The 18,161-nt window shown below is 40.8% G+C and overlaps 2 protein-coding genes across 5 annotated transcripts in view; both read left to right on the forward strand.

Annotated features, from left to right (window-relative positions):
* RhoGAP68F (Rho GTPase activating protein at 68F) overlaps window positions 1–12,503 on the forward strand; it is a 177,953-nt gene extending 165,450 nt beyond the window's left edge. For all 3 annotated transcript variants that reach the window (XM_037418110.2, XM_037418108.2, XM_037418109.2), the window contains one exon: window positions 1,101–12,503. In XM_037418110.2, coding sequence (XP_037274007.1) covers window positions 1,101–1,271 — 171 coding nt within the window. In that variant the 3' untranslated portion in view covers window positions 1,272–12,503. The remainder of the gene's footprint in view (window positions 1–1,100) is intronic.
* Window positions 1–18,161, forward strand: part of LOC142783830 (uncharacterized) — a 456,044-nt gene that overhangs the window by 428,768 nt on the left and 9,115 nt on the right. The gene's annotated exons all lie outside the window — the stretch shown is intronic.

Below are 18,161 nucleotides of genomic sequence, written 5' to 3' on the forward strand. Positions count from 1 at the left end.
TTTCCTAGTGACCCCGTCGCACCTCCCTGTCGCCACTGTAGCGAGCGAGACAATGTGAAGGTGCGAATGTCGCCTCTTTATTTCAAAGGCCGAAGCAGAGCAGGGGTTGCTGCAGCGTCCAGCCCAACGTGAGCTTGTTCTATTTTGGCTTGTGCCCCGAGCACCGCTATGAGCTGCGTGAGAGGCACCGCGCAGTTGCTAGGAAATGATGATGATGATGAATGGTAATGAACATGAAGCGGCAAAGTCATCATACTTTTATGGTCTGTGCACAAAGACTAAATTGCATAACTCAAACAGCCTGTCCGGTGTCAGTCTTCTCATTGCCTCTAACTTTAGCTCACTGGTAGCTGGTCTTGAAATCTAGCTATGCCTAACAGTTAGATTTAGACCCGACGCAGTGGTCTAGTGGCCAAGGTATTCGGCGGCTGATCTGTTGGTCACACGATCGAATCCCAGCTGCAGTGGCTGAATTTCTAATGGAGGCGAAAAGGATGTAGGCCTGTGTGCTCAGATTTGGGTGCATGTTAAAGAACCTCAGGTAGTCGAAATTTCCAGTGCCCTTCACTACGGGGTCTCTCATAATCATACGATGGTTTCAGGACGCTAAACCCCACATATCAATCAACAGTTGGATTTATCGAGTCACTCTATACGTAGAAGCAGTGCTTTCATGTATGAGTGATACAGTACAAATGTACAGACAAATGCCCTTAGCAAAGGGCATTTGTCAAACATTGAACTATATGTTCTTCATGATTTTGTTCGGTGACAGTAATCAACCCAGAAATGCTAGGCTCGACACTACTGGTGATGCCACACAGACTTTTCGAAGGTTGTATCATGTTGTTCTGTAGCATTTTGTTGACTTGTCATTGAATAGCTTCCCAGTGTCATGTTGGAACACTGTTGGGACGAAGTGGTCAGTAATTTTTTTCCTTTATGATGCTGTGCTTAGCAGGGGGCATTTGTTGAACTATTGATAACAACGAGATACAGGCGCTGCAAAAGGCATCAGAGCTGTTGCTGTTGGCGAATAGAAAACTTTGTGGGTTACGCCTGCTTGCATCACATTCAGACCATGCTCCCATTGGATGCAGGTGATCGACCGGAGTGATCTGAACAAAATGACGGCATCCAACCTGGCCATTGTGTTTGGCCCAAACTTGCTGTGGTCTCGCCAGGAGCAGGCCTCGCTCATTTCCATCACCCACATCAACCAGTTTACCGAATATGTCCTACGCAAGCAGCACCTGCTGTTCAGCAAGTGAGACATTCCACGCCGGAAACCGAGTGCTTGTCAGTAGATGAATGCCTGTGGAAATGATTGTGTTTATTGACAAACCGTTGCCGCCCATTCAAGCTGACAGAAAGCTTTGATTGCTGCTAGTGGTGTGAGTACAATGTTGCTGATTTCTGTGTGTACGTTATGTATGTCTTCCTTGTGTGCCAGCACATTGGCTGGCATACAAGGTTACGAGTCAGACTGGCTGTTTTTAAATTGCCGATCTTCGTGATGAACATGCAGTTTTGCAGTGTTTACTTACAGTCTGCCCTCATTCGGCATCTCACAAAGGCTTTGGTGGTATTGAATGTCACACTTGATCCTGCACTTTGCACCATTCTTTTCAAGAGCAATGCAAGCAATGTTCTGGTAATTAGCACTCTGAACACACTATCCTTCGTCGCTACTACTATGATCACAGCCAGAGTCTCAGTGGAAATGTTGTTCTTTGGTACGATAAGCATGTCATGGTCTCCACAAAAGAAACTCGTATGAGAAAACTAATATGTAATGACTGAATTCAAAATATTCTAGTTTGTTTCTGTTGCAATATTGCAGCCAATGGTGAGCCACCACATATTGTTCTTATCTCGAGTCGGACAATGGTTCTGTTATTTGTGTATGCCATTTGTGTTGGTGGCACAGGAGAGCACCAGTGTTGCTTAAAATGGCAAGAGACATTTACGATTAATTTGATTCTGTCAAGTTTTGATTGTAGCTTGTTATTAATTTGTTCTTTTACAAGATGGTCACAAGGACAGTCTGAAAACCTTCCTCTGGAAGAATGGGGTAATTTTATAGAACAAACAAAAGAACTTGCGCTGTGTGCTGATGGTGTCGATCAGTCATGCCCGTTTTCACATGCTTCTGCCATGTGTTGTACCATGAATGTTGTACCATGAATACCATGGATGTTGTATCATGTGATCATGTAAGTGTTCAATCTATCCTACTCATATTTCATGCTTAAGTTGCATTTCATGCAGTGTGATGCTTTGGTACATTACCTGTTTTCGTGAATCGGTGGTGTGTGCTGTTTCAACAAGTGGACCTTTTCAAGGCTGCAGTTTTCAAAGCTGCAAGCTTCCAAGACTTCTTTTTTTTTTTTTTTTTTCAAAAGCAACTTTCAAGACTTCAAAAAGAGAAGTCCACTTGTCAGAATGAGGAGTGCAGCACACCCATTCCCTAGTATCAAAATTCTCATTGCAAGCTTCCATCTTCCCTCTCCTGCCTTTTCTCTGCCTGTCTTCACCATAAGGCAGTTGGTATTCCACTTGTGCGCATAATTTGCTGTGCATTTCCATTTCATTTTTATTGTTATACTCGGTGTAGTACTGAAGTTTGACTCAATGGGGCGATGTCAGACAAAGGAATAATTTTGCTGCAGTGGGAGCATCTGCTGCTGTCATCGAGAACTTGACTGTTGCAGTTCCATACGTTTGCATTGTATACTTGTAGGAGCTGCAGGAATTCCTGTCTGTATTGTAATACGCATCCTTAATGATAACCAGCTGGCAGGGAAGCCCAATAAAGTGGACAACTACCACCGTAGACCAAGTGGCGAAGGCCCGCAATATGGAGGCTCAAGGTCTGGTCTTTGCCGGTGGCAAGTCATCTCTTTAGCCCTTTCACATCTATCTCACAGTCATTACAGTACACCTAAAACAGTACAGTAAACTCCCTTTCATATGAACTCTGTTAAGATGAATTCTTGCTTAAGACTAAAAACACTGGAGTGTTTGGTTCCCAATAGACTCAGGAAAAAACCTGCTTAAGACGAACCGTGTAACAGGCCTCTTCTGTTAAAGGGGCCCTGCAACACTTTTTGAGCATGGTCAGAGAACACTGCTGATTGGATGTAGAGGCTCCTAACAACATGCGAGCCAAATATTATAGCGCAGCACGCGGCCTAGAATTCACAATAAATTATCAAAGTCCACTCAAAATTGCCTTCTCTACTTTTGACAAATTACAGAATAACCCCCAAAATCACTTGTAGTAAGCCATTTGCTGATCAAATCAGCCATTTTCTGATTTGAACATGGTGCACCCAATCGTTACAAAAATCGCCACGAGAGGCCGCTACTTGTCCTCGCGCGTGTGCAATTACACTGAAATAGCCGCACATTCTCAGAAAAAAAAAAGTGCTCAAAGTCACGAGGCGCGCGTGACGTTTCTCTGTGGCCCTGTTATCCCTCCCTGCTTAGCTTCCAGTGCTTTCGTTGGGACTAGAGAAAAGAGAATGCAATTGCACCGTGCGACAAACCTTTGTAACTGCACTCGCACTGGATGAATTCTTAAAATGTTTGTGGCGTTGAATTTGTGAGAAAATGAGCTCTTCTAGTGAATTCATTCCATGGTTGCTTGAAAAAGTGTTTCAGGGCCTCTTTAAAGGTTACTATAACAGTGACCAAAAACTATGGGGTTTCTGCGCAATGAACATTATGGGGGCATTCAGGCGAATAAGAGAAAGCAAAAAAAAAAAAAAAAAACTTCCTGGCACAAAGATTCAAGGCAAATTGAAGGCAAATAGCTATGTGGAAGGAGAAAGCGAGATAAGTGAAAAAGAAAGGTTAACACATAAACTTGGATCTCTCTCACTCCTAGCCTGCAGGTGGAGAAAGGACGAGCTTTATTAGCAAAGAAAGCAACAAAAAGCGTTTGACATATTCTAATTACGTTCTTCAGTTCCTCAACTGGAATACAGCAGAGAACAAAACAACACAAGAGCTTTGCTAGAGGGGAAAAATGCAAGGAAAGAGTGGCGAAAAAAGGCCAAATGAAAATGAAAACGGGAACAAAGATTGTCTGCGCGTTAAAATCATGTGAAATGAAAACCATCAGAGGAGTCAGATACATTGTCATTGCTGCCACACAATGGTGTCTGAGCACTTGTTGTCAGTTGGCATTGTTTCACGTATGGCCTGTGTATCTATTCCCAGTGAAATGAAGCAAGTTGGGATGCTCCATTTTTATTATAAAAGTTCACGACAAAGGAAGGTCATTTTCCACACTGAATATAGCTGTGTCGTGTCTTTTTTGTGTGCTTTGGATCGCGAAAAGCGAAAACAGGGATCTTCAGCAGCATGTCGTTCAGGAAAAGTCACTGCAGCATAAAAATAAGATAAATTTCCAAACCTCAAAGAAAAGCTTGCAGAGATTGATAAGCAACTTAGCACATATTGGCTTTGTCAAGGTAGGGGTATGCAATGGAGGCATATACGAAAGTGATAGCAAAGCCAGTAAAACAGCCTCTCAGAAGGTGAACAGTCAGAAGAATAAATTGTCCATTCTTACATGGAAAATTGTGCTTGTCCCTCCCTTTTTGTGTTTTTCTAATTGTCAAATAAGGTCGTACTACAGTTTATTGTTAAAATGTGGTAGCAGTTTATTGATGAGCATATTTATTATGAACTTGCAGAGTTTAGAATTCCGTTAAATTAATCTAAATACTCTACACAAAAGCATAGCTTTTATCAAATTGAGCCAAATAAATGCTTTTTCTTGTTCCTTTCCTCCCCCTTTATAAGTATACCTCATTCAGTGTTTTCAAGCCACATATTTGGGCGTACTTGGCATGTCGGCATTTGGTTTTTGCGGGCACTTCTGATAAGATGAACTCCTGATAAGACGAACAAATGATCATGGTCCTTTTGAATTTGTATTAAAGGAAGTATACTGTACAATTAATCTCTTCTATACCTTTATGTTCTGGTCTTCATTAAGGCTTTGTCGAACAAAGCAACGAGCCCTCGAAATTTCCATCCTTTGTTCAAGCTCTGTAATGCCAGCTTTAGTGAGATCATAGTGACTGCAGCTATTACTTTCTTCCAAATACTCACTGCTTGGCAAAAAACAGTTTCATTTCAGTGAGACGTGCTGAAATCGAGACGCACCACCGTGTTTTCAACTTATCAGTGCACCTTGAGCACCACTTGTGCTTGGAAGGCATCATGGCATCTAGGGCATGTCTTTCTGGTAGAATAGTTACTCCACCAGGAAGACGTGTCCTAGATGTCTATGATGATGGTTTTTATTATTTTGTTTTTTTTGACGTAAGAAATGGATTTCATGCTCGAGAATGGAGGAGAGATAATTTATCGAAACGAAATTTGTTGTACAAAGCAATCCATACAGAGGTATTGCCCCGGAAGGGTGTTGGCCCTGGGTTAGATTCCCAGGTCAGGACGAATTTTTCAGCAACTAAGTCTAAACTTCCTCTCTGAAAAGCCCGTATGGATTATCTTATGAGTTCATGATACAAGCAAGTGATTTTCGATTCTCTTTTATTAACCCTTCCACCACCTTGCTGGATATCACATAACTTATTTGCAGCATGCCGATTCAGACGTTGTCGGCAGGGTCTGTGCACCGTAATGTGGTTTTATACGTTTGTAACAGCTTCAAGTTTTTTGAGTGACAATAGTCCCTTTACTGTATTTTTTCTACCACTACAACCTCTGTGTCATTTTCTCTGCTAAGTATATTAGTTGTTTTGCCCGTGTATGACTGAAGGTTTTCAGATGACTGACTAGCTTATTGCCATGTCACTTTTTGTAAGGTAATGTCGAGGGTACACTTTTTCGACATCACACTAGCAGAAATAAACAAACAATATAAATGCAGCATAATTTAAAAATAATAGAACTGTCCATCAATCCAAAATAAGCATCAAAAAAAAAAAAAAAAGGAAGCATGGCTATGAAGAGCAAACACACCGAACAAGCGGTGACTTCTGAGTGAATTTGATTGACATGAAAGTAGTGGAAACAGTGTTAGCAATCACAACAGTTTCCATTGCAAAGCCCCGCATTCCAAGAAGCAGAGCTCCCTTTCAGATAGTGCAACCAATGGTTTGCTTACGCACCCGCTCTTCTCTCGCAGTAATCTTGTCTACGCTGGATAACCACTGGTCATTAAGGGTAACTGACTGGATTCCCAGAGACGGCAAATGCATGAAGGGGAGACAGAAAGTTAGGTGGGCCAACAAGATGAACAAGTTCACAGGTGTAATGTGGCAGCATAAAGCACAAAACTGTGTTGATTGGCTGATCATGGGAGAGGCCCTGCAGTGGGCGTCGTTGGGCTGATGAAGATGCTTCCTGTGTCTCACTGTGGGACACGTTCCATTTTCCAGCTGGGACAACTTGTCAATACTGCTGGAAAGAAATTTTGCACCAACACTCTGTCCTATTTTATAGCTGTACTTTTTGTGTTGTTTATGTTCAATGCGAATAACCAATGAACCAGTCAGCTAATTTAATGTCGACGTAGCTTACTATTCTACTTAAAGGGACACTGAACAGAAACAGTGGCTTGACAAACTGCACTCTGGCAACTCTACCGTATGTTTCACTATCATAAGGTCATTATTAGTGGACAAAATTAAGTTTAAAGCTTCACTTTTAAATTTTGCACTGAAATCTTCATGCATGATGTCAGAAACTTCAAAATGTGTTTGGGTATATTTTCGGGGCCTTGCCTCGATTAAACTGTCTAAAACTTCGTATGCTAAGTCTATGGCACCTACAGATGATGATATACTTCATTTTGGTCGACTAGAAGTACGTAAGATTCCCAGTAGACACCTTCAGAATCTATGATGTCACGGTGTTTGGTGTACAATCTTGAGGTGGTTACTTCACCCGCATTTTCTTTTTGCGTGTTTTCTCGCTTACCAAGCATTGTGTCGCGATAAGAATGGTGTTTTCAGAATTGTGAAATAGTACTTTGCTAATACGCAAAAAGTTCTTTTGCTATTTAGTGTTGCTTTTAAAGCTTTCAAAAACTATGTAGTGACAAAGGTCATTGCTTGTTGATGCTGGTAACTTGTTGGATATTTCTTGGCTTTTTGAGACTTTGCTTGTCTCGGAGCATTAGGATTACTTGCTTTGAGGCCCATTGGCTCTAACTTCAAAAAGATGGGCATTCTTGAAACGATTGGCAAGCTTGTGCAAGTTGAATAAAACAAAGAAGTATAAAGCAAAGCATTAGAATAACAGCTACTGCCCCAAAATACAGTTTCTTCTGGTGCACCCAATACAACCCCCAGTGAAATAATCGGGGAATGAGTGAACATGAAACGTTTTATAGACATTGTAAAGATGTGTTCAACAAAATGAGCTGACCTGTAGCCCTTTGTGCATTGTTTATTTTTGCTTTTGTTGCTTTTCAAGATTTCCTGCTGGTCACCTTTCCGAGCTGTTAATGTATTCCATTACATTTCTACTAAAAAAAATTGCTTGCTTATAATGGTCATTGAATTCGCATAAGTGTTAATAAGTGTTTTATTTATGCAGACACCAGCCTATTTTTCGACAGTGATTCTGGTACTGAAATGTTGAGTTGAGCCAATAGGGCACCTGGATTGCATGCGTACTTGGGATGTAAAAAACTGTCTAAAGATTAATGCAGAGAAAAATAAGGCAGTGCTATTTTGTGCGTGCAACAAATGGTTTGAGTCGTCTCCCATTTATTTGTATGATATCATAGTAGTAGTGCCATCTTTCTAGTCACTGGGCGTTTACTCCATTTTATCTTAATAATTGCACCAAAATTGAAAAGGCATTCTTAAAATATGGGGATGTTGGTTATATGCTGGGGTGGCATATATGCAAAAACATACGGTACTATTTTTAAACTATGTAATGCCTTTGCCAGATTGATAATTTAATTAGCTGACCGTGAAGAGTAATAGCCCCTATGCATCATTGTAGTTAAGTTGCTTTATCAATTAATATACCTTTGTATAATTAAATGTTTATTTACTTGGTTCAGTGCAGAATTTTTGCATGGGCAACGAGTTCTTTACAGAACGTGCGCAAACTGGCAGCGTTACAGAAAAGGGCAATTCGCCTTGTGTGCAAAACACCACATCTCCCAGACATTGGTCGTTCGGTGTTAAACCTTGAAATTATGAAAGTAGAATCTGTGTGCTTATGTAGGCTTTGTCACTTGTACAGAATTGAAAAAAAAAAAAAAAAAAAACAGATTGATAACCAACCTTACAGCATTATATTTCCCTTTCCAACATATGTCAGCAAGAATACTGGAATTTTAGCACTAGTAGAACTGCTTATGCTTGACCAAATGCTGCAGTCTTTTTCACTGAGACTATTATAAAACCAAATGCTATGAGAATACACATAACCCAAAAATATATCTCTTCTCTTTTTAAAGAATTTATGTTGTATATTTGTATGATTGCAAATACTGATGTAAGAGGTTCATGTTCCATCATGAACCTTTTTTGTTACATTTGTACAAAACGTTTGTAACAGTGTCTGTTGCTCTGACTGTGACTGCTTGTGCATTTATGCTGTATTCTCATGCACTGGTATGTTTTATTTGACCACTACGAGGCTGCCTTGTGTACTAAGTGGCCATATTTGCCACAATCTGCTAATTGGGCCTTTTATTGCCCGTTCATCCTCGCTACCTTGGGCACTAGCACGTGAGCTGAAGAGCTAAATACAAACAAAAATCAGATTAATTTCATAAGTGGAAGGAAGGTGACATGGTATTTGTGGCACGGAATTGTTCAGTGTCAGGCATATCGGCCGGCTGTTTTATCCACGCTAAGTAAGAAAAAAAGAAAACAAAACAAAATAATGCTTTCCTGCTAGAAGATTGATTTTTCTGCTTAGTTATGCACGTGGTGTGTGGCAGTTAATGTACGATGTACATAAATCATGCAAAACAAGTGCAACCTCTGGCTGCAAGAATCTTGGCTCTAAAGAAAGGAAGGGGAGTGAATTGAGAGCCTGTTTCTTTGTTTAATTGGGTTGTTCATGGAGCGTTCTGTATACAGTAGACTCTCGGTAAATGGAACTGCTGCTTTAGTGGAACAGCTTATTACAGCATGTATAATTTCATACTTGGATTCACCACCCTCATTCATTTTTCAGTGAACGGGACTCCCATTAAATGGAACACATTTCTCTGGTCCAGTCAAGGGCCATTGAACAAGAGTCTACTGCACTTTCACAGAGTGCATCTTGTCGAAATTCTCACTGCTTTGCTGCCGAATGCGTACTGAGCACATACCAAAGCCTTTCTGTCTTTTGCATCCTACTTACTTCATTTACGTTCTTATGTACAAGCTTCAGGGACGCATCAGTGAGATGCAACACTGCAAATATGCACAGCACATTTATTGTATAAAGAAAGTGTTCAAAGTTTTGTCTCACCCGTGGGATTTATTGCTTTAAATTATGTAATCTCCGAGTGTGTTTTTGCCCTGTTGTGCTTGAATACGTAACATACAAAGAAGTTGCAAGATAAGAGAGCTTTTTCTTTTCTAGTCACCTAAAGTATGTATAACGAAGTCTTGGGCTGTTAGTTGATTGTATTGCATATTTCTCTGACCAGGGTTCTCCCCAGCAGTTCTTTAGCAATGGACGTTGTAAAAGTGAATGGGGACTGTTGTGAATTTAAGAATTTCAATTTTTCCAATAACTTGTTGCTTTGCTTTCGACACATGTTCACTTTCTGGCCAAGCGTTTCTGGCCGCGGGAACACACATCAATCTAAGTGGAGTGAGCTAAGTGTGACATACAGTGAAATGAGGAACAGTAGAACATGTAAAAGAGGATGGGCCGAAGACTATGGCAGTATCCTCGGTTAGCAAGAGTTAACGAGAAGCATGAAAAATAAAACGGTGAGCAAGCGAACCGAAACTAAGGAAATGCTTAAAATAGAACCAATACATTAAAAAAAAAGATAAAGTACAGTTATTAAGTCATGGCAGCATAGTAGAACTGTATACAACAAAATATAATATGACCTGCGAAAGTTATGAATAAAGCTAGAGAATTTTCCCCCTCCGGGGACTTGGTGATCTATAATTTACTACTTTCAGCATTATGCTGAAAGTAGTAAATGTAGTTTTGCAAGTCGAGAAGCTCTACACCATGTTTTAATTAATGAAAAGATGAAGAGGTCGCCACTACGAGATTTGCACGCACACAGTGGACACTTGTTTAAAGCAGCCACTCTGCAGATGGGGCTGGAACGGAGCACAATGTGATACGAGTGTCATCTCCAAGTGTGGCACATGCATGCTTTTTACTACAATAGCAATTATATGAACAGTCTCACCTGTTTTTTTTCCCGTTGCCACGACCGCTGTCATTAACTGCATATGTATATGTATCTACATATGAATCCTCAAAAAAGAAAAAGAAAGCCACCCACGCTCCTCAGCTTGTCATGATGTGCCGACACGCACTTATCCTTCAGTGGAGAGAATCATGTGCCTTCGGCTTTCACCAGAACGATTGCATTAGTTGCAATCGTTCTGGTGCTGCATTAGTTGCCAAGCCCACTAAGGTCACTTCACTCGCTGCACAGGCCCCGTTTGCAAAAAGAGCGCGCTTCTCATATTCAGGGAAGTATAACAACTGGGACACTTTATAGTTCGCACTCATATTTTTTTTTTTTTTTATACAATACTGCAGGCCTAGGGCGGCCCAAGCAGGAGTGGTTTGTTTGTATATCAATGATGAAAACCAGATTTAAACAAAAAAATAAATACAAATTGAGAGCAAGAGGAAATAAGCAATGAACAATCGAAGAAAACACCAGAGAACAGGAGAGGACTAATCAGTGCATATTTCAGACATAAGGCACATAAGAAGGAAAAAAAAAAAAAAAAACGAAGCAAGGCAGCAATGATCATAACAGTAGCGTAGCACAGATTTTACACAACTAGATATGGGAAACCAATCACAGGATAAAGGCACCGTTACAAATTTATTCTGCGAGCTGGTTAAACAACTGAAGAACATTATTTCATAAGAAGGTTTGTACCTGTGATTACATTTCGTGCATCGTTTTTGTTTAAACAGCGCGTTAAGTGTCGAGCTGTAAACGTTGTTAGTTGGCTCTCGCCCTGTGTGTGTTGTTTTTGTGCGTCATTGGTGCGTGAGCAGCGCCGTGCATGTTTTGATCTGCTTGCCGTTCTCAGCGTTACATTCCAAGTTGTTGCTATTGCATTCATTGCTTTGCCTTTGCGGCAGAAATGTGACTTTTTTGTTTTGGGTCCAGTGTGAAATCGATGAAGAGACACAAATGAGCGCTGTCCCTTCCGTCTTCACTGTACCCAAAAATGCTACCATACCAACTAGCCCAACCTTCACTACTATTGCATGCAGGCTTGCCATTTTACAGCGAAAGCCATTAGAGATCACAACAATGGTCGTTTCGGTGCCGTAGTTGTTTTACGGTGTCTGTAATCACTATCTTTTGAAAGAAGAAAAAAATAATCTAGAATAAAATGGGGTTAAAACTTGGGCCCTCTTCTTGGCAGCCAAGTGTTCTAGCACAGAGCAATGGCAAAGGTTGATATTTTTTTACAGAAAGAGCCTATGCAGGCTCTGTGTTGGGAAGCGTGGAATTTCAGGTAATACTTTATGTGTTAATGCTTGCAATATAGCGTGGTAGGAGAGTTAAGATAATGACTGCACATCACACATCAAGAATTATGTAATTGATGGGTCCTTTAAAGCTTACAACCCATCACAATGGGCTCAGCCATAATTCTTTGTCATTAGTTGCCACATCAAGAAATGCGCACATAATGCTTTGCCGATGAGAAGCGGGTACCTCTACTCTCTGCATAATGACAAATAATGGTGTAATGTGTGTTTCCGTACTTCACAGAAATTGTGATTCATGGCATAGTGGGTGGCTTGCAAGTGTACTTGTTCCTGAATAGTTTACAATGGGTTCTGTAAAAATGCCACTTTTCCAACTTTCGCTCTGGTGTTACTGCGCCTTCCTGCAGGCCTGACACTTTTTTCCGGTTCCTCAGCAACACAAAAAGAGCACTGAGAGTGGTTAAAATATACAGTGGGGAAAGTATGGAATTCCCACCACCATTCATCGTGGGGAGAACCCTGGCTGCGATCACTGTGGCCTTAAAAAAAGTCCACTTTTCCTTTGTACTCTGTGTAATGTGCAATATACACTGAACTCACACAGTCAGCTCACACGTAAATATCTTCAATGCTACCTTTTTCTTTTTAGTGTCAATTACGCGAGTAGGTAAACTATTTGCCAATACGCTATGTTGTGCCAGATTTTCTCTATTCCGAGGATGGCTTCAAATGTCAGGGGTGAATATTTTCGAAACAAGGCAAGCTTTATTTTTATAACTAACTTGAATCACTGTTTGTAGAGTGCACACTTGTTTTGAATAAATTGGTTTCGTTCTGCATTTGAGTGTTTATAATTATGCTTCTGTTATGATATACAAACATCAGAAAAGCCCAACTGGGCATCTGAAATCTTTTTGCTATGGGAGATACAAAAAAAGGGAGACCAAACCTTCACATTGGGCCTTTAAAACAAGCTTTTTTTGCTTGAGGTTCTCCATCCCCAAACCTTTACCTTTTTTTTTTATCGTATTCAAAGGCCTATAGGGCAGGCTTGTGGTCTTTTCTGAGCTGAAATTTTCTGCTTGCAATCAAATTACAAAGCTGAGAAAGCAACGTGTGAAGTGAGGTATGCAGTTGTACAAAAAAACATTTATTGTAGGGCTCCCAGTTTCAGCACCCCTATAAAACATGAAGCAATTCATGATCTTTTTTGTGTGCGCTTTACATAACAGCGTCTGTAGGCCAAACTGACCAAGTGACTTTTACTGCTTTGTTAATTTGGCTGTAGCTGTAGAAGTTATAAGATTTTGTATGTTATGCCGCAACCTTAAAAAATGCTAACAATTGCATAATACTATCATTTTTTGAAGCACAAAAAAAGGTCTTCTGTTTCATGACCTAAAAGGCTGATGGCGTTGCTTATTTCGATGACTCGTTTAGAAATTCAGTGCATTGTCTCTGGCAAGGGTAGAGATGTGTGGGAACATTAGTGCTGAATATGGATATTAAAGGGGTTAAGAGTGCATATAATTTCTGATTAATTGCATGCATTTCAAGCATTCTTTATGTCATTACAACCACACCCTCCCTTTTGGCTTAGAAATTCTAATTAAGTACAGAATTTTGTTCTACTTGTACACTTTCTGCTGGAATGAATCACAAGAATGGTAGATTTATCTTGTGTTCAGCGCTTTGTGGCCTGACCCCCCAGGCTACGTTCAGTACTTTGCAGTGTCATCGACAAAGCTCACGGTGTCTCATGCCACACTTACCTCGAGATTTGAAATTAAACCTTTGAGCTGCGTTAATTCTAGTATAAACAAAACGTTATTAAGAAGCATTTGCTGTTCACAAATGCACCGAAGTAGCCAAATTTAGTATGCGCATCCTGTAAGTATGGCCATAATATGCTCATTAGACTGTCAATGGCTGGGCAAATATTTGATTTGAATGCATAATTTTTTCACTGTAGGTACACAGTTCACTGAGCACCTCCTTTATTTTGGCACTGAATGATACTGCTGCATGTTGAAAGTTTTTTTTAAAATTGCTTGTTTTCCTTTGACATTCATTGAGAGCCTAAATTTTAAAAAGTTAGCTTTAAGTGGCCTGTATTTAGCTTTCACTTTCAAATGCAATGCAGTTATGCAGATGAGCGGTGAGAGAAGTTTTATCTGCAACACTGTCCATGGCTCCTTGTCAAAAGAACAAAGCTGTCTCGTATCGCATGAGTATACTTGAGGTTGCACCTTTGTTCAAATAGATCAGCACAACGCTGGTGCAAGATGTATCATGTATTTTATTTTATTTTCAAATACTGCCAATTTCTCGGAGGGATTAATACAGGGGTGGGAGTTAATTCATACATGAAGGTATAGGAGTAATGCAAACTGCAAATTATGCACTCTGTAAGAAATAGACACTTACATGTGTAAACAAAAATTCACACTCTAAATTTACACACAGTAGCAATTACATCAAGCATACTACAGCAGCAGCAAAATAAGAATAAATTGACAATAAACAGAGTGACATGTGTCTGTATCAAACAGCTTCTTCTACGAGTTCGGAGAATAATTCTAGTGTATGCTGAGCAAGAATATATTCATCAAAGGTGTTCCAATCTCTTACGGCTCGTGCAAAAAAAAAAAAACAGGAGCGAGATACATTGTCACTAGGACGAAATTCTTCTAACATGAATTTGTATTTATTTTGCATTTTCTGGCAGAGCTGTATAAAACGAATGATCTGGGGTTGATCTTAAAAAGTATTGTGTAACAACAAATACAGCAATTTCAATTTGCGCACTTCTGCTCAGTTAGACAAAGTAGCAAGGCCAGCCAGCCGAAGCCTGCTTGCCTGCTTCGTGCAGCTGTCAGCAAAAGTACTTTTGTGTTCGGGGCCATACTTCTGCACCAACTGTGCGCAATGCTTCAAGTATTGTGAGAACCAAAAATGATTTGTCACAATAAATACATAGTCCAAATGAACCCTAGTGACAGAAAGCTGATAATGAGCCCTAAAGCTTTCACATGCCACTAAAGACATCCAAGCCAAAAGGAATCGAAAGCCAATCCAGAAGAGAGTACATAACAGAATCTCACATAACCTGAAAGGACGACTTCCTTTTGATGAAAAAAAAAGGATTGTTTTTGTTTCACAAATAGCACGAGTGCTTCCTCCAAATTATGAATTTTTTTAATTTTTTACTACAAGGTGCTCATTTTGAGAGTATGCCTAAAAAATGAAAAGGGATAAATTATAGCAATATTGAACAGCTGTGGGCTCTCAGCGAAAACAGAGTGCTGCGAAACGAATAAAGAAGCTATTTTCTATCGCCTTTTTAGCACCCAGCAAAAAAGCTATGTTAAAGGGAACCTGAAACAGTTTTCACCATTGTGTATGAAGCATTGAGCATGTCCTATATTTGCAGACCAATTTACAGGGGCCCTGCAACACATTTTGACCATGGTCAAAAAACGCTGCCGATCCGTAGTAGAGGCTCCCGAGAACACTTCAACGAAATGTTATAGCACAGTGCGTGGCCTGGAATTCACAATAAATTATCAGAGTCTGCTAAAAATTGCCTTTCCTTTTTTCTTCTCTCGACAAATGACGGACGACGCTCAAAAATCACAGGTAGATTGCTCATCCAGGTAGATTGCCCATTCAAATCAGCCATTGGCTTATTTGAATAGGGCACGCTCGGTCGTTACAGAGATCACCGCAAAAAGGCATCACTTGTCCACGCGCGCGCACGCAATCACACTGAAAAAGCCGTGCATTGGAAGAAAAAGAATAAAGTGCTCAAGGTAACAAGGCGCGCATGAAGTTTTTTATTTGCTTTTTCCATCCCTTTCTGCTTAGCTTCCAGCACTTTCGTCGGCACGAGAGAAGAGAGAATATGATTGCATCGTGTGGCAAAGCTTTGTAACTCCGCTCGTACTGGACGGATTTTTAGAATTTTCACGGCGTTGAATTTGTGAGGCAATACCCAGTGAATCAATTCTATGGTTACTCAAAAGAGTGTTTCTGGGCCCTTTTAAGCAACTTCATGCGCTGCGAATGCTGCAATGGCCCTTCTATAATAGTTTTCAATCTCTTGTGCGCTTTGCTATGTAGCTTTCTTCGGCATTACGTGGCGACCACCCTTATTGAGTACTTTCAGTGTACGTTACTGGGCATCGTCTACGTCGATGTGAGCTGCATGTCCGCCCCTCATACATCGTGATCGGCCAAGTTGTGCACCAGAAATCAAGCGGTTGAAGGCTTGCAAAGCTGCTACATTTTGGAAGTGTTGTAAGACATCTGACGAGCGTAGTCGCCTTGCAGCGAGCAATAGTTCTCGTCATCTGATCAGCACCAGGATTCACCCGGCTGCAGCTTCTCATCTGGAGACCCAACCACTTTGCCTGAGTTCTTAATGATTGTTCTCAAATACCGTTTGTCTGCATGCTTCTGCAGATTATCGCTATACAGGAGAATAAAATAAAAATGACAGGCGCCCTTTGTTTCCCAATGGCATCTGCTGCAGTCTCCCACAGTGCCAGGCTGTTGCCTGAGTTGAGACTAAGGAGTCAAAGAGAGCATAACAATAATTGCCCCATATCGGTTCGATACATGGTTCGTTGTTTAATTTGTGGAGCAAGTGATTGCATGATGACATAGTCTAAGCAGTTAGAAAATTTGGAAAACTTTTTCAGAGTTCCAGACAAGAGCAATTTGCTAGTAAACCTGGGATTAACCAACATGCATACTTTCAAGTTCATTATAGGTTTATGACAATATCAAAGACGATATTCTACCAAAATATTATAGTGTGGCAAATATTTATTAGTTTTTGAAATGATTTCTTCTGGAACAAGTACGTTTTTTCATCTTCCGAGTTGTGCAGGTATAATTGTACAATCAGTCCTCATCAGGAAAGTTTCATCCTACTCAAAATACCCTTATAAAATCAATATTCATTATAACTATAGACTACTTGTAGAACAATCGCATTTGGAAGGAGGGCTTTTTCATATTTTGAGGCTTCACTGTATAAATGCACTACATGGCTTCTAGTTCTGTGAGTGCACCAATTTTTCTTCACAATCTCTGTAAATAATAGCATGTTCTATAACAGTGTGATACAGAGGTATCTATATTGTATGTATACCTTGGAGAACAGTGTGTGTCACAATGAAGACAACTTTCTGTATTGTGTCAAGCCAGTGCTGAAAATAGATGCCACGCCTGTAAATAAACATATTTCTTTTATACAAAAGTTTGTTTTTCACGAATGGGTGCGTAAGAAAGTGTTGGGCTGATTGTGTTCTCGGGCACTTCTTTAACACATTTTTCATAATGCGCACTCTCGGTAGAATGGAATGCAGACTGAAACGGCTGAATTTTCGCTGTAGGCCCGTGTGCTCAAATTCTGGTGCACATTAAAGAACTCCAGGTGGTCGAAACTTCCGGAGCCCTCCACCACGGCATCTCTCATAATCATATAGTGGTTTTGGGATATTAAACCCCACATATCAATCAATCAATCAAACCAGATCAATAATGTGGACTCTGTATTGACGCGGAAATAACTGGTCAGCTCTCAAAATACCTACCATATAAATCGGACTATAGGTCAAGTGGGAATATAGGTCGACCCCTCTAAGTTCAGGTTACCGAAAAAGAAAAAAGAGGAAAACAACCCGAAATTGCCGAACGACATTTATTTGCGAATTGGGCGCACCGCACCACGATCGTTGGAACTCCCCTCAACCACCATCGCAACTGTTCCTATTAGTCAGACGAAGCACCACTGTCTTCTGCAGATGAGAGTTTGTCGCTGGCCCACAGTGCGTTGTCTTCTGTGCCACACAGTGAGTTGCTGATGAAACATTTTTTAAAAAAATTTTCCACCATGGAATCTGGCAAGGAACGCCATGCGAAAAGCACCTAGCCACAAAGAGTAGCAAGCGGAGGCCTCTGTAGGCAGCCCGTCGGTGTCTTTGGGTTGTCGCTGGACATCTACTTTTGGTACTCCAGTCACACTCGGTCCTTAAACGGCTTGTTTAGCACAACGTCAATTGGTTGGAAGGTGGACGTCATACCACCTAATATGACGGTGAAGTCCGTTTTTTCCATCGTTCAGAGTGCGCTTCACAGCGTCGGTTAAGTGACCACAAAACGCATCTAACACCAGCATGCTGCAAAGACGCAGCAGTGCACCTGGCTAACGGTTCCAGACTACTCGTATCCATTCGAGCATCATGGCCTTGTCCTTGTATCCCTGTTGACGCGAATGACAACACTGGGTGGGAACACTTCCTTCGGCAATGTCTTACGTTTGAAAATGATGAAGGGCGGAAGCTTTCTACCATCTGCCATGTATGGCAGCATGACGGTGAAGCGCGAGTGCTCCTTGCCAGTGGACAACAGCTTCATATCTTTGGCGCCACGCTGCATGATCATGGTGGATGAAGGCATGTCAAACCACACGAGGTTCTCATCGGCAT

This window comes from Rhipicephalus microplus, unplaced genomic scaffold, assembly GCF_043290135.1.
Source record: "Rhipicephalus microplus isolate Deutch F79 unplaced genomic scaffold, USDA_Rmic scaffold_12, whole genome shotgun sequence".
In the NCBI taxonomy this organism is placed as follows: domain Eukaryota; kingdom Metazoa; phylum Arthropoda; class Arachnida; order Ixodida; family Ixodidae; genus Rhipicephalus; species Rhipicephalus microplus.